This window comes from Anabrus simplex, chromosome 7, assembly GCF_040414725.1.
Source record: "Anabrus simplex isolate iqAnaSimp1 chromosome 7, ASM4041472v1, whole genome shotgun sequence".
Lineage (NCBI taxonomy): Eukaryota > Metazoa > Arthropoda > Insecta > Orthoptera > Tettigoniidae > Anabrus > Anabrus simplex.
In genome coordinates this window covers 229795230-229813539 of record NC_090271.1, presented here as the reverse complement: position 1 = coordinate 229813539, position 18310 = coordinate 229795230, and the positions used below count along the sequence as shown (strand labels likewise).

Here is an 18310-nt window from a genome sequence, read left to right as displayed (position 1 = left end):
CTTCAGCTGGTCACCAGGGCTGTCCACGTCAAGCTATATGCTAGCGCGCAATTCTATTAGCCATTTCCGTATCTATTTCAGGACCTTACAGATCAAAATTGCAGCTGAATTTTTGTACACTGCTTTCTTATGGATACCTCGCCCTCTCTACCAAATTTCATTGTTGATTTCAATATGACAGTATGGACAGTTCCCTTGTTAGATTCATCTGATTATGTTAATGGGGATATATATTTATTTAGATCATCTGTTTTAATTTTACATCATTGTATGTGATATTTCTAAGATAGTAAGGGTAAATTTACATCTTCAGAAAGTTGAGAAAGGTGTCCAATATATCTGTATGTTCCCCTCATGCTGTAACACTGTTCTATAAGCCTCCATGTTCTTGACATATTTCTGAGCATGTCCGGTGTTATAATCCAAAATGCATCCTTAATCGGAATTACTGTGTTGAACATGTTCAAAATTAATAATCACATACTAATACTAAATGGACCGCGACCTAAATAAACCAAGTAAAATATATGAGACACGTATATTTGCACTCAGATTATTATATAATATGGGACCTTCTAAGATGAAGAGCATCTAGGAATACTGTGTATACCGAGCTGGATAGCTGCAGTCACTTAAGTGCGGCTAGTATCCAGTATTCGGGAGATAGTGGGTTCGAACCCCACTGTTGGCAGCCCTGAAAATGGTTTTCCGTGGTTTCCCATTTTCACACCAGGCAAATACTGGGGCTGTACCTTAATTAAGGCCACAGCCGCTTCCTTCCCACTCCTAGCCCTTCCCTGTCCCATCGTCACCATAAGACCTATCTGTGTCGGTGTGACGTAAAGCAACTAGCAAAAAAAAAAAAAAAAAAAAAAATACTGCGTGTAGACTATCATCAGAATACTTAAAAGAGTCAGCAGTGAAACTATGACAGGCTTGAATCTGAATTGTATGATAATGCTAGTACATGGATTGGGAACCAATTTCTTCATAATGATGTATTCAGGTGTAGTTATACGATGTTTCATATGCTGTGATGAGATGTGATAATATTCTTCAACAAGAGTTTAATATAGTTCTACAAGTTATAATTATTAATTATATCAGCCTGCGAAGAAACAAATTTTCTCTCCGGCGAAAGGTTGAAGAGATGATTTGCCCTAATTTAGAAGTGCTGATTTCAAATATGTAAACTGTTTTTGCCTATCACGTACAGTTTTTTTTTTTTTTTTTTTTTTTTTTTTATTTGAAACCCAAATTTGACATATTGTAATTTTGATAGAAAACATCATTATAGAGAATATATGTAATTTTAATGGGACATGATCAAACTGTAACGAATATACAAAAAAGTAACATGTTCATTGCTAGAATGTATGAATCACACTACAAGAACACTATTGTTTTCTGCACTTTGATGTGAGTGAACACTGTGTTGATTTGAGTTTGTGTTCCTCAGTAGTGTTATCTCGCATTAGACACCAACAATAATCTGACATCATGGGGACGTCTCATCGCCCCGATACCTTCATTCCATTTCTTTTAGATCCTGATGGAACTGCTTGCCATGTTCCTCATTGAATGCTCCTAAATTTGCAGAAAAATAATCCAGATGACTGTGCAGGAAATGTAATTTTAAGCTCATGCCACAACCCGATTTCTAGAAGTTGTACAACATGGTTTCCACAATCTGTTGGTAGTTGACATCTTTAACATTACCCACGAATTTGCTACAAACATCCTTGAATGATTCCCATGCCTGAAGCTGTGTTTCGTTCATCGTCATACTGAATGTCATAAGAGTCTTCATAAGCTTCCAATTTCGGGGGCCGTCGAAAACACCTTCCTTAATTTTGGCATACGACAGTCCTGGAAATTTCTGACAGGTACAGAAAGCAGGGACTGCCTCTATCCAAACTCTTCACGTACTGCTTCATAATTCCCAATTTAATATGTAAAGGGAGCAATAACACACTTTGAAGATCAAGTAACGGACGATTTACAATGTTCTTTTCTCCAGACACAAACCGTTTCCTCTTGGACCACTCAGACACTAACCAGTGACGATCCCTGTCCCGAGAGTCCCATTCACACAGAAAACACGGGAACTTTCTACATCCACCTTGCTGCCCTAATATGATACCGCACACTTTCAAATCACAGCACAGTAACCATCTGTGTTCATTGCAGTTCAGTTTCTGCAACACCATAGATAAATTGTGATAGTTTTCATGAAGAGATGTTGAATGGGCGACTGGCACTGAAGCAAGTTTATTTTCATTGGGCAGAAGAACACCTTTGAGACTTCTTTTACTGGTATCAATAAATAGACGCCAGTCCTTTGCTCGGTAAATAGTTCCAAGACGACGAATCAATCCAGGGATATCACAGCAAAACACAAGTTTGTCTTCGTGGACAAAAAACTGCCAGAATTCTTCCTTCCAATTTCTGTCACAATACAAATTTGTCCCTTGGAAGTAAAAAATTTCTCTCTTTTAATCTTGATCCTAAAAGTTCACTCTTTTCTTTAGTGAGGCCTAGGTCACACACCAAATCATTTAAGTCACACTGATTATAAAGACGTGGAGTTTTATCCTCAACATCTGGAACAAAGATATGATCATCACTATCCTCCGCATTTGAAGATGACGAAGACATACTCTCTGGTAAATGTATTGATGGTTTTGGGACAGGAATATCGAGTCCATGTGGGACGGGGGTTATGGCAGAGGGAAAGCAGGGATACACAATGTGCTTTTTGTTTTTCGTATTGAACCCGGACACTTTACATACACAAAAATAACATTCGTAATAATGATTTCTTTGTTCCTGCCAAGCCACTGGGATTCTGGCAACAACCCATTGTACAAGCCACAGGTTTTCTACACACGTTTTACACACAATATGGGGTATGAAATTCTTGTCCTGATCACCTAACTTCATGTTAAAATATGTCAAAATACACGCTTTTTATAAATGGCGTAATATTTCCCTTCTGGCCTTTAATTGTACACTGGCCACATATATAACAGAAAGAGTTGGATTGTTCACACATTTTCGCCTCCGAACATTACTGCCACTTGCCGTTTTAACACACTAACTCACTTATTCACTCAATCGACTTCAAGTGCACATTGTAACTTGTAGACAAAGACGTGAAACACGTTCTCAGATTCTCCTCACAGACTATGGAGAAATGCGAACTTGGCGTTTTGACCTTGTCTGATATTGCGTATGCGCGAACTGCAACTGTTCTAGTTGTTCTTCCGGTGTTCCTGTATGATTACCTACTCCCCTCCAAAACAGAGCACATACAATATTTTCCTCTCAGACATGTCCATACCTGCATTCCATACAACCAATCCAAACCACATTTACAACAACGAAGCTACATTAGCATAAACATGAGCCGGCCTTGTGACAAATCTGTATGTGATACGAAACAACTGGTATTATTTTTTACACAAGGACACTATATGTAACGTATATCACATATTACTTTTGCCGGAAAATCTTCGCAGGCCAGTGTTATTCATCATCATCATTTCCCCTTTTCCAGCTGACAACAGATGATGGCAAATATGGTTCCTATCCACTTCATCCTGTCTCCCCTCCATTACTCATCTAACACTGTGTTCCAGTCGAGGTTCCGTTGCCCTATGGTGTTCTTCACAGAGTCCATCCATCACAATCTTGGTCTTAACCTTTTCACTGCCGAGTTTTGATGATGAAGTGAAGCCTCTGGGCCGGTTTTTTTAAAGGAAGAAGCCCTTATATAGATACATTCTTACTGATACTATTAATGGAATGCATATCGTCCCCTTAGCCCTGCAGCCCAATACGGGGTCAGGGATGAAGTGAGATATTTTACACCATATTTTTACAGCCAGATGCCCTTCCTGATGCAAACCTCAGTTGAGAAAATAATGAATATGAAATGAATGATGGTGAATAAAACTGGGTAAGAAAATGGAAGGAATCAGCTGTGGCTTATATATAGGAACTGTCCCAGCATTTGCTTGAGTGTGCAAAAGGGAAACAAAAACAAAAATAAAACAAAAATCTCTGGACAGCTGACAGTGGGGTTTGAACCAACTTGCCTGCCGAGTGTAGAGCTTGGCTCCATAGCCGTAGCTTGTTAATATGTGCGGTTACTCCGCTCGGTGATACTATTACTGAAATATAATATAAAATTGTTGATCCAAGAACTGGTATTAGCAAAATCATTTACATTTGGTGGAAAAAGAATTTATCTGAGGAAAAGGTGACAATTCTGTACGAGATTCATCATTACTATTTTGTCTCGCACTTTTTTGTAGTTCAGTATCGCGACTTAGATATTCTTCATTATCAAAATATAGCTTTCCAGAATCACTATTTATGAGGAAACATTCAATTTCTTCGTCAACAAGAGATGAATGTATACGGTACTTGAAAATGCCATGATGGCTACACGTTAATAAGATATTACACTCCAACAAAGCTGAAATAACACGAGATCGCTTTCAAAACACGCAAAATGGAGTGGTATATCTGCTGTACAGAACTCTCTTGAGCATTTCCACAGAATCTCAAAGCATGACACTATATCGCGTTAATTTGTGAGATCGGTGAAGTACACACTGCACCAGAGGCACGGCATTCAATAACGTATATATAAGGGTTTGGCAATGAATGGGTTAATCGTCCTCTCTTCCCTGCCATCTGTCTTTCCAGTGCTTGTCTTGGCAGTCTTCCTTCTTTCATCTGCTTGACATGTCCAAACCACCTCAATCTGTCCTGTTCCAGTTTGTCTTCAAGTGTCTGCACATTTAGCTCTTTTCAAATGTCTTTCTCACTCTATCCCTTCTCATTTTCTGTACCATACTCCTCAGGCATTTCATTTCAACCGCCTGTACTCTACCTTCATCTCTCTGAGTCATTGTCCAGGTTTCTGCTGCATATGTCATTATACAGGGTGGGCGAGAAGTCACCGTACCCCTGTAAGTGTTCAGTATCAAATATTTAGGTAATGTTACTTTCGTATTAGGTGTCCAACTTATCTGAATATTCCCCTCATGCAGTAAACACAGTTCTGTAAGTCTCCATGTTCTTCTAAACATATTTATGAGCATGTCCGGTGTTATAATCCGAAATGCATCCTCAACAGCATTGAGCAGTTCTTCGTTTGTAGCAAAACGGCATGCATATACATGCGCCTTAATGACTCCCCATAACAAGTTGTCAGGTGTGGTGGGCTTCTAGGTGGTCATTTCAAAAGAGCTTATGTTGGTAGTGAATCATGACCTATCCACCGTCCTGGGAAATGTTCGTTTAAGAACTCGCGCACTGCAAGAGCATAGTGAGCTGGGGCTCTGCCTTGCTGCAACCATATGCATTATGTGAGGCTCCTTTCCTCAAACTGGGGTATTAACCATGTTTGTAACATGTATAAATAATTTTCACCATTCACGGTCCTTTCAAAAAGTACGGTCCAAGCAGATGTGATGTCATCGCTGCCCATATCATTACATGAGGCAGGTTCCTTTACAACTCAACTCTGTAATGAGGATTCCCTTTGGCCCACAGGACAACATTTTCAGTACATGAGCTGCGATAAATAGCACATTCATCTGAAAACATAACCTTTGCATGGATCACTGCATTTGAGAATGTAGTTAAAGCACAGCATGCTAAAACACGCTCATTCCTTTTTAAAGTAATCTTGGATTGTTGTTCTCGGTATACAGAGTTCTTAAGCACATTTACGCATCTACTTCATGAGAGATTGTTCAATCAAAGCACAGACTCCAACACATATTTCTTCTCGTATCTTCCTTCCATTCTGCGGTCTGTCTTTAACACTGCCTGAGGCAAAAGCACGTCTGTCCCAATCAATAAGTGTTGCTTTTCGCAGTGGAACTTATTAAATCTTTCCTGCAATGCTCCCATAATCTCATTTTCTGCCCTGTGTTTTGTCGTTCATGCACCTGCACATTTGCCACAACCCCCTCCTCAATAATGTATTATTACCGCTCACATCTGCCATGGCTTCAAACTAACACTTTGCTGCGACAATATGTATTCCAACACTTGATTCCAACAATTAATAGGAAGTAATACAGCTATTAAAGCTATTAACCTGCATAAATAACATAGCATAAATAACATTTGATACTAAACCGTTACTGGGGTAAAGGGACTTCTCCCCCACCCTGTAGGTAAGTAATATCCCTTGTACATTACTTCTTTAGCCTTCATTGGTACATCTTTATTCCATATTAATCTCTGTACCTAATGGTAAAAGGCACTCCCCACTTGTATCCTTCCTAGTCTCCAATTCTGATAACTCCTTTTCCCTTTTTACTTCCTTTACTCATCTCCATTGTCTTGCTCTTCTTCACATTGATCCTCAATCCCCATTTTTCAATCCTTCTATTCAGTATATTGAGCTGTTGTACCTCGTCCTCATCATTAAATTTACTCTTTCACCTCTATAATCTTTCCTTACTGCATTTACGATGTCATCCTTCACCATTATGAACAGTAAAGGTGATAACACACTCCGTTGTTTTAGCCCATTGTCAATTATAAACCAATGGTGTCTTCACACAGTCATAACAGTTATCATATTACATTGATTTTACCATGGTTTATTAGTTCTTTGCCAAAGCCCTGTGTGTCAGGCTTTTCCAAACTCTTGTTCTGGGGATGCTGTTTTATGCCTTTTCTAATTCTATTCGGTTCGTTACGACCCCTGAGGATCACTAGTGACTTGTTCGGCACATCATCTTTCTTCCCAATACCTCCTCATTCTCTCACTCCCACTCTTTCTCTCTGTTTCTGTGGTCTGAATCTGGATCCTGATTTCTGTCCATCTGTGACCTTCCACAATATTTTTGTATTTGGACCTATCCTGTACTGTCATCAGTGAATATTTTTCCTTTATACCAATAGGCTCCCAAATCTTCTTTGACTTCCTTCATCCACTTATTTCCAGTTAAGCAGGTTGCATTCCATATGTTATTCGTCAGTCTACTGTCATCCATCCTCATGAGATGTCCAACAAATCCTAACCTTCCCTTTCTTATCACACTCGAGATTGGTTCTACACCCCACATATAGTTCCTGCCTTGATCTGTGTACCCAGATTTCACCTTGCTTTTTAGTGCCCCATATATGTCTCAAGATTCTTCTTTCCTCCTTCTCCAATTGTATGCATGCTCTCTTGCCCAATGTCAGCATTTCAGTTGCATATAATGCAGCATTCCTGATGGTTATCATGTAGTGACGCAGTTTTGCGTTCCTCGAGAGGTTCTTCTTTCCATATGTAGTCATGGCTGCATATCGTAGTTTCAGCAGCAGTTGAGCTCTGTCTGTGGTACTTTTCTTGCTATGTACTTTACCCATGATGTTCTCACCTAGGTACCGGAAGCTGTTGACTCTCTCTACCACTTGGCCTTTTACATTCCAATCGGTCTTCGTATTCAGTACCTTCGTCTTGTTGTAGGCTATTTTTACACCAACCTTTGCTGCAGTCTCAGCTAGATTTGCTAGTGCCAACTTTGCGTCTTCTTCCTTCTCATGTAACCACCATATCATCTGCGAAGGCAAGGCAATCCACTATAACACTGTTTTTGATCTTGTATCCAATCTGTACACTTTCAATTCCCATGGTTCTATTCAACTGTCTCCACTGCTTCACCACTTCATCCAAAACTAGGTTAAATAATATTGGCAACAGACCATCCCCTCGTTGGACTCCTGTCTTAATTTCAAAGCTGTCTGACAACATACTCCGGTATCTTACTCTAGCGGTTGTAGCCTTCAATGTTTCCCCCAGCAATGCATGTGCCGTAGAATCCAATCCTCTGTCGCGTAGGATGTTCAGTAGTGTGTTCCTGTCTATCGAGTCGTAGGCTTTTGCGAAGTCTACAAATGTCACTATTGTGTCCTTTCCTTTCCTGTGTCTGTGTTCTGTGATTCTCTTGAGTCCAAAGATCTGTTCTATGCAGTTTCTCCCTTTCCGGAAACCACTCTGGTATTCTCCTATGGTTGATTCAAGCTGTGCTTCCACTCTGTTCAGCAATAATCTCTAGAGTATCTTGTACCCAATGTTTAGCAGTGAGATACCTCTGTAGTTATCCAGTCCCCTTCCTTATGTACTGGTATAATTATAGCTTCTTTCCAGTCGCTAGGTATCTTCTTATTTATCCAGATGTCCATTATTATTCTGTACATGCTTTCTTTCATTGCAGGATCACCCCATTTGATCTCCTCAGCACATATACCATCATTACCTGCCGCTTTGTTTTTCTTGAGATCCTTGATTGCCTTCACAACTTCTGTTCTGGTGGGTGCTCATCCTTGGTTGATGTGTCTACTGTACTGTAGAGTCATACTGCCTATGGGTGCTTCTGTGTTTAGTAGATCTTTGAAATATCTTGCCATTTCCTCGCATAAGTCTTTTTCACCTATTTTCAACTCGCCATCTTGTCCTTTCACAAAAGGTTCTCTCGCCTCATAACCCTTTATCCTGCTTTTCATCTCCTTAAAGAAGGTTCGTGATTTGTTTTTCTTAAACGCATGATCAGCTTCTTCCAGCCTCTCATTTCACCTTTTCTTTCTGGCATTCCTGATCGTCTTGGCAGCCATCTTTCTCGCTGTCTCAAATGTTGACAGGTCCTCTTCCTTCTTGGTAGTCTGCCACCTTACACCCACATCTTCCTCCTGTACTCAACCGCCTCTTCACATTCTTCTGTCCACCACTCATGCTTCCTTCTCTTGTTATTAGTGGCCAATCGTTTGGATTCTTCTCTAACCTTGTCCTTTAAGTCTTCCCATTTACTCTCCACTGTCAGGTTATTCATGTACTGATCTCGGTTTTTTGTTCAGCAGTTCTCTCTCGATCTGGTGTGAGTTTGTGTTCGTGTTTCTCCTAGTTCTGTTTGGTATCCATCTACATTTGATTTCAGTGCATTTTCTAAGTCTATAAAAGTCATCACAATATCCTTTACATATTCCCAGTTCTTCTCCATGATCCATCTCAGAATTAATTTTTTATTATTATTAGTTATAATTATAGTACACGAATCTTCAAATATGTATATGATGAATAAGCTGAGACATTTGTGATGGGAAACAGGATGATCTTCGAATGTACTGACAAGAAGTGAAGTTTCATGTTTGAATTAAGTGAGTGGTTCTGCAATGATGATAATGATGATGTACAATGACCTTTAGGTCGGACACAGGCGAAGCAACTAAAGCAGCACAGTGCAGATTTTTGTAACCCACACAAATCATCATATCATCGCATGTTGAGAGGCAGGGAAGGGCAAGGTAGCACGGGACATTTCAACGCCTACCCCAAAGAGTGTCCACAACAGTTTCCTGTGCATGTGTCACGTAACTTGTCTATAAATAGAGGAGAAGATTATGACAGCTGTTCAGTCTCACTATTGTTTTATACAATGTAAGTAAGTAAACTCGTGTCCTCATCCTGAGGTGGTGCAGCTCTTTTTAGGCACACCCCCATTGGAGGTGAGCTGCATGTACCATTTCAACCACATACCAGCCCTCCTGCCATTCGGAAATTTCTGGCAGTACCGGGAATCGAACCCGGGCCCCCGAGGACGGCAGCTAATAACACTAACCGTTACGCTACGGAGGCGGACTTATACAATGTGAAGCATGTGGACTGCACTGCAATTTTTAATTTCTATTTCCCCATCACGTATGTATGTATTAAGTACTGTATGTACAAGCATCACGAGAAAATGGCTGAACTAAATTGAATAAAAATCGGTATGTGAAGTTGGGGAATAAGAAACTACAGTCTAGGCTATATCTACTGTATGTTATCAGTGGTCCTACTGATAAACAATGCATAATAAAAGTTGCAGAGAATATACTTTCTGATCACTTATACAGTTCTACCTTACAGACTACTATAAAAGAGATATTCATGAATTTAGACTTTTGCTGCTTAGTCCACATCAACGCCGAACATTGCTAACATGGATATAATGTACAATCGTGTTAACTGGTGATTGTGGTGATTTTTGTTGCGACTGTTTTAAGGCAAAAACAGCGTGGTTATCAGCCCATATCGGCAAGGGAAATTGTGAAGATACTATGAAAACAAGAAAGAAAATCGTGAAGGAACGAACGCTTGAAAAATAAAACAAGAGGGAGTCATGAAAAGAGGAAGGAGGTCTCCCGTTACGTTGGATTCCCTAATATCACCGAGTCAGAAGAAAACAATGTTCTTTCTTTCTGAAATCTGGCGAGACATTGTATGGCAATGTGCGTTCACATGCACTTTTGCAGTTTTGTCAGTGCTACACTGTCGTACCCTACTCTGCCCTGCTCTGCGGCCGACTGTGTCTCAATGTGCGCCCGGTCTTATTATGTTGTGTGACTATTTTCATGGTTGCCCACTCATGTTAACACAGTCTACCCAGTTGAATTGGGTGTTAATTATGCTATTGTAACATCTTCAGAAACAAGCTATGTTTTGTTTAGGTAAAGAATTCATGTCTTCCTTCGTGGGATTTCGTAACGTCAACTTCTGAGTGAATATTTGAGATTTTTGTCACCTAAGTGAAATTTAATCACGTTATGTAATAGGTATTGGAGGCACGTTCATCTACTGTTGTGGGGTTTTCCATTATTTCATGTGAAGAATGATGATGATAATGATACTAATAACAACATCAACAAAATAATAATCAAGGAAGTAACGTAATATGAAGTAATGTAAAACTCTAATACATTTCATGGACCCCATTGTATATATACAGTACGCTGAGTGGCCAAAAGTCATGGGAAGACACTGAATGTGATGTTAACGAGTTTCTCATCCGCGAGCCCTCAAAACGGCAGCAATACAGCAAGGCACCTACTCTACAAGGTGTTCGAATCGTTCTGGAGGGATCTGGACCCACGCATCTTGCATTGCTACCCACAATTGGTCTTGAGTAGTTGGTGCAGGGTTTATGGAGCATACACCAGCATCGACAGCATCCCATAAATGCTTGATTGGATTAAGATCAGGGGATCTGGAGGGCCAATCTATGGTTGTACCTTCACTGGAGTGCTCCTCCACTTCCTGCATGCTACCACAGAGCAGTGACATGGCACATTGTCCTTTTGAAACATAGCATTTCCATTAGGGTACTCAAGGGCCAGAAAGGGATACAGATGGTGTGAAAATATGACCACAAAACATGCACCTGTCAGTGCTCCCTGAAGGCAGATATCATCATCATCATCATCATCATCTGGGTATCCTTCCAGAGAGCCGGGTAGGACTTTTGTGGACAATATGCCTCCATCGGTTCCTGTCGTTATAGAGTTCCCTACCTTTCACACCCTGCAGTGTTGTTCCTTTCTCGATAAGGTCTGCATTTATTTGGTCCAGCCACCTTCTTCTGGGACGTCCAACAGGTCTCCTTCCAGGTCTGCCATCTCAAGTGTTGCCTGGGGGTTCTAGTCTCTTCCATCCTTTGAACATGCCCAAACCATTTCAACCGGGCAATGCGTAGTCTTTCTTCCATCGTACAGGTCACTTGCATGTCATTTCTAATGCACTAATTTCTAATTCTGTCTCTTGTTTTTTGCATAGCAGATCGTAAAAATTTAATTTCACATGCTTGCAGTTTGCTGAGTCTCTTTTCAGTAACACACAGGTCTCCAACCTATATGATATGATTGGCAAGATGTAAGATTTGAACATTATTTGTTTGGCTTTTAAGGGAACTGCATTGTCTCACACTAGATTACGTACCTGATAGAAGAATGTGGAACCTTTTGTCACTCTGTTCTGGATTTCCAATTTAGCGCTCCCCTGGTTCGATACAATACTTCCAAGATAGCTGAAGCTTTCTACACATTCAATTCTCTCTACACGAAGTCTGAGGTCCCATTCGCTGGGTGTTCTACTCAATTTCATGGCTACTGTTTTCTTCTTACTCACAATTAACTTATATTCCTTAAATTTGTTGACCCAGCAATCTAGTTTCCTTTGAACTTCTTGCTCTGTTTCTCCCCAAATGGCAACATCATCTGCAAACACTAATGCATTCAAATCTCCAGGTTCTGCAGCTTTAATTTCTTTAATGATTACATCCATGAGCGCAAGGAAAAGTAGTTGAGATAGTACACAGTGAGGGCGGACAATGGGACCTAATTGCGACCATGAGAACGCCACCCAGACAGAACTGAGCCACCTCCCGCCTGGACACAACCTTATTGACACGCAGGATCCATAGCTTCACAGGGCATATGCCACACTCTCACGCGCCCATCAGCTCAATGCAACTGGAACCAGGATTCATCATACCATACTACACACCGCCACTGTTCCAGGGTCCATTGCTGATGTTCGCGGGCCCACATCCGTCGTTGAGCTCTGTGTCGAGGTGTCAGCAAAAGAACACGAGTTGGTTGTCGGCTGGTGAAGCTTATGCGGTGCAGTTGCCTCCTTACAGTCCTGGTAGAAATGGGTTCCTGACTCCCAACAATCAACTGGGTGGTGATATGATTCTCAGTAACACATCGAGCACCCAGTATGGTTCTACGGAGGCGACGTGATATACATTCGTTAAACACCTGTGGTCTTCCCGAACGGCGATATTGAAGATCCACCCTCGACACTGTTGACCTCCGAAACACGAATTTGCGTGTAATCTCTGCAATGTTATGACCCCTACGCTGTGTGCCGATGACCATCCCACATTGAAAGTCAGTAAACTCGTGACGTGTTGCCACCTTCCTGATATTGGTATCTGTGACAGACTGCTTAACTACGCCGCAGCCAGCCACAACGCCGAGGGGTCATACATGGCACATTTTCTAATGGGACAGGCCTTCCCGTGACTTTGGGCACTCAGTATATATTTGGTGTATTTTATTTTTTCAGGAACTGCCTTCATATGATTTTATGTTTGTTGCAAATGCACATTTATATTGTGTGTGTGAGAGAGAGAGAGAAAGAGAGAGAGAGAGTGGGAGATTTATTGCTATTGTTTCTTTATCATCAAGCACAATAAACCAGCATTAAATATCTATTCTTGTTGTCACATTACTGTTTCTTCTTCAGAATTTCTGGCAGCATTGTTATATGATATTTAGGCCATCAAACGATGATCTTACATATCTCAAGAGGAGAGGAGAAAAGCAAAGAAATACCACTATTGAATATCAGACACGTACAATTAAACTGAATTCCATGACAGCATCTATTTTCTAAATAATCCTTAATGTGATTTAATTTTTGTACGACTGTTTTGTCTGCTTAGATATTGTTTGCTTTGGTTTTAAGAATGTTTATTTTTGTTAACAAGTTGTGGAATTCACAGATGAGCAGACATCATTGTTAACAAATTTACTATCTCGTCCATTATTGAGTGTATCAATTGGTCTATATTAAAAACAATGCTCTCAGTTCTATGATGTTAATTCAACCTCCACCCACATTAATATTTGTCTCTTATTTCATTCTAGATCCGTGCTGAATTAATAAAAAAATTATATCATATTATTTTGTTATGTAGCATAGAATGCTACCGCTGATCATTAGACCACACAAGATGACCCTAGTCATCATATTATCTACCCTAATGTGTATTTTATGACGCCTAGAGCTAAGCTGAGCCTGATAGAGATTGGTCTAACACATGTATAGGTTAGTGTAATGATTAGGGAATAAGGACTTTGGTATTGTCTTTTAGGTGTTTATCCAAAAAAAATAATGAATATTTACAATGTTTGATTTTTAATCCAAAATAATATTTTAAAAATTTAACAAGTGAAAATTCTTGCAGTAAGAATTGACTCACCATAAGGTTCTGAAAATCAACTAACACTCAGTTTGAGAAGTGCTATGTTATATGCAGATTATAAAAATATCCCACTAATAAAACTGGATATGAATACAATTCACAAGTTATGTAAAGAGTGAGTACTCACTGTCTTGTGGTTCTCCTCAATGATTGATAAAATTGCATTTTCCAGTTCATTCTGAAGGAAACTGTTGACATGGGCATCAGGAAATGGCTCTAGAGGTTCAAATGTCTTGCGTGCACTCAAACCTTCCAATTTCTGAGATAACTGAGGTAGATCCACACCTTTTGAACCCAGAAGGAGATGGCTAAAAAAATACATATTTGTACAATATATAAGAATGCACTGCGAGAAGAATTTCTGTAAATGCTAGAATCCTGCACTGAGTGTTTCATCCACAGAAGAACATTTCGATGTCTGAGAATGAAAAGGTTACAACCTAAAAAAATGCATTTTTGAGATTTTACGATCAATATATAGATTATTTTGACCTCAACAACCTCCAAAAGTGTTACAATACAAAATCTAATGTATTATATAACAGTTTTCAATGTTCTGGCATAGTTGCTTTGCTTTATTCAATAGGGTTACATTTTGAGTTGTGACTCTTTTCCAGAGTATAATGAATGATGTAAGAACTATGTCAATTTTCATAAAAATTGTGTAACTGGTGTATTTTTGAGAGACAATTATGTAAACTGCTAAAACTTTAAAAGCTTCTCCTGAAAAATCAATCTATTTTGAATTGTAACCCTTTCCTTTTCGGACATCAATTTGTTGGCACACTTTTGCCAGCTGGCCAACCTCTCCAAATGTTGCAGTTGTACTGCAAAAACCATTTCACTTACAGAAGTAGCAAGTAACATCAGATGGGGTAGCATATATATCAGGCGAAGCCTGTTAATTGGAAAAAGGAAGTTGACGATGGTGTTTAGTACACAACAGGGGAAGCAACTGAGGTAAAGAGGCAAGTCACATCTGAATGCCAGTATACGTTTTACGATTTATTTTAACATTTATATAAGAAGTAGTACAAGCAATTTAATCACAATAGCAGACAAAATTAATTCAACATTTAAACAGGCAAACTGTTTAAAGACAAATAACATTGCACTTTCAACCTTACATAGAAACAGATCTTAAGTATTTCTGTAGGCTACAGTTGCTGGTAACTCTAGAACTCCTAAGCATTTTAGTAATCGTCAACTCCCAGGAGGAGTCTCTCAAACTTATTGTTTCACACAATTGCCAACAGAATACTAACAAAATAATCTAAATGGAAGAAACAATGCTTGTGAGTCCATGAGACTCAGCCTGAGTATCAGCATAACATCGTGCAAATTAAGTACATAACAATGAAGAATTACCAATGAAATAATTAACAAAACCATTACATTATAAAACTACACTATTCATGAGCACAGATGGAAGGAGAGGTTACCGCACAAAAACGGAAAGAATAAACAGTAAAAAAAAAAAAATGAGGTGAGTCTGACAGACTCCCATTAGGAGTTCCAGGGTTAATGTCATGGAACTACACAGTAAATGCTACAGCCAGAAGTATACTTTCTTACATTTCTCTTATTTTATTATGTAATATCTAATAAGCATTAATGAGTTAAAAAAGGTATTGTGATTTGGATGTTGTACTTCATACTGCAATGGCTAAATATGCATTTTACAATCTTTTCCACATCAAAGAAACCAGGTTAGCAGAGAAAACAGTTTATGGCCTTTGTAGTTGAAACTCTGCATATGCATAGGGCATTAATTACAAACTTTATTGGGAGAACAACATCAGTATCAACCGTTGTCAGCAGCTTTAAAGTACTGTAAAATAAAAAACTTGCATGCAGGAATTGTCATATTGTTTTTAGCAAGCTTTTATTACTAGCTGGCTAGCCTCAACTCAGAAGGTAGCAGCAACTCATTCTATCACCGACAAGGCCATTCCCAGCTCGGCAAAAAATGTAATCCTGACACGAGGGTTGGAACATAGGTCTCTTATGAGAGACAGTAAAACTGGTCTGGAAGCAAAGCAATAAGGGAGAAGGAGTCATCGTACTTATGACATGACATCCCAATATCTGCAGGCCACCTGGCTGGGCAAGAATTGCCTTGGCCATCCCAGTTCCTCTTGCATATGTAGAGCCTTAAAATATGTTCTCTCACATTTTTGATATTGCTGTGTTATATTTTGTATGGAACAGATGCAATTTTAGAAAATATCCTTCATTTTTAAAATAAAAAAATGGGGTTAATACGTAATGTATGTTAACTGACAGTAGATCCTATGGATGAACTTGCTGCCTGTGTTACTTCCGCTCATTTATCACCAGCGAGGAGGCATACGTAGCTTAAGGGGTGTTATCGAAGCAAGTAAATCTACCTAACATGGTTACAAGTGGTTTTAAAGTTGCTAAAAAATTTGACTTTAATAAACTGTCCCAGTCCAAGTTCCCAGAGACGAAGAGGCATTAATTTCTGTAAGTGCTTTCTCCAGTCCATACATGGCAGCATTTTTTTAATCCAAAATTACTGATTTTTAATGACAAAGCTTTCATGTTAACTCACAGAACAATCAATACCGGTCAGCAGAGAATATGAAACATATGTACCAAACCCTTCCGCAACACCTTAAAGTCAGTGTACAATAACAACAAAGAGAGTTGTTTTAAAACTTGATATTTTGCAAAACGATTACTAGAGAAGGTTTCCTCATTATCTTTTGTTGGTAAAGCTTTACTAGAGGGCCCTCAGCGTAAGTTACATTTTGAAAGGTAAATGACAATCTTGTGACGTATTACATGCAAGAAAGAGAATTGTTATCTTTTGCCATGGCCTTTGTTATGAGATATAATTATTATTGCCATTTTTTATTTGTGTGCATTTGTTTCATTTCGGGCCCCATGTTCTCTTAGTTTCACATTTTATTTTTATGCATGGCACATTGGAAATTTAAACTGTGTAGCTCCCCTTAATTTCTAGTATTACAACCTTCATCTCATTGGTTTATGGATGCTGGGTGAGCCATCCCATTGTGTGTCTTAAGAGTTTCTTGCTGTCTTACATCAACTTCACCTATCTTAGGACACAATCGTTATCTCTGGTGCTATGATTATATGGTATTGTTAAGGCGGAGTGCTTGAAATCTCCCGGGGACTACATGGAAAAACTCCAAATAAACATCTTGGAAATAAGTAAAAGGCGATGGCCAGAATCAGGTAGTTGCAGAATGAAAGATCATTTTGTCTATTACTCAGAAAACAACATATCAAATCATTTAAATGGACATAAAGGGTAAGCAAGAAAATAACACAGTCAAGGCCGTCATTCCATTATCGGACAGTTTCATTGATCAAGTTTAACTCAAAACTTTTGGATATAAATATCATACAAGTATATGCTCCCGCATGTGATGGGACTGATGCTGATATTGAAAAGTTTTTGTGGACACTGATGAAGCCCTAAAAATAACCAAAAATTTAGAAATAACCATACTAATAGGAGATTTCAATGCAAAAGTGGGAAAAGGTGTGTGTGAGGACATAACTGGCAATTATGGCTTGGATGAGAGAAATGATCGCAAGGACAGCTTGTTCAATTTTTCAATAGGAGAGCACTGTTGCGACAAATACCTTCTACAATATAAGTTACCAGCACAGAGGTTGTACGCCTGGAAATCAAATGCTGAAACTGAGTCAAGGATTGTGAGGAATCAGAATGATTACATTTTGATTAAAAAGATATTCAGAAACTGCATTAAGTCAGTGGGGACTTATCCTGGTGCTAATGTTTCTTCAGATCATAATCCATTGGTCGCTAAAATTAAGCTGAAATTAAAGATCAAAAAAACGTTGATACTGCTAAACTCCAAGACGCAAACATTAAGAGAACAGTACTGAAACACCTAAGTGAACAGCTATCCAATCAGACTAAAATGCTGGGACATTGAAACCATTTGGAGTCTATTCCAAATAACTGCACTGGATACAGGGAATCGTCATCTAATGCAAGACGAATGAGTTAGAAAAAACACATGGAAGACTGCTGAAATCCTTGATTTGATGGACCAATGGAGAATGATAAAGAACAAGAACTGGGATAATATAAGAACTCCAGACCAAAATCTGCCAAATGATAAGGGCAGAAACTGAATGGCTGGGTAATCAGTGTAAGAACATAGAAGAATGTGAATCTAAGCATGACACTTTTAATATGCACAAAAAAGTTTAAACAAGCTGCAGGGTTACACACCATGACGAATGGACTGTTATGTAACAATAAAGGGAAGGTCATCATCAAACATGAAGAAAAACTGAACAGCTGGAAAGTCAATGTGACTGATCTTTTCCATGATGATAGGGGACCATGTCCTGCTGTTTGTGATACAGATGAAGAACCATTAATAACTCGCCAGGAAGTAAAATATACCCTCAAGAACTGCAAAAGCAGAAAAGCACCCAGACTGGGCGGCATAACT

The 18310-nt window shown here is 39.2% G+C and overlaps 1 protein-coding gene across 2 annotated transcripts in view; it reads right to left on the bottom strand.

The window, feature by feature from the left end:
- LOC136877498 (nuclear pore complex protein Nup93) overlaps positions 1 to 18310 on the bottom strand; it is a 262104-nt gene that overhangs the window by 195166 nt on the left and 48628 nt on the right. For both annotated transcript variants that reach the window (XM_067151599.2, XM_067151600.2), the window contains exon 3: positions 13954 to 14134. In XM_067151599.2, the coding sequence (XP_067007700.1) occupies positions 13954 to 14134 (181 nt within the window). The remainder of the gene's footprint in view (positions 1 to 13953; positions 14135 to 18310) is intronic.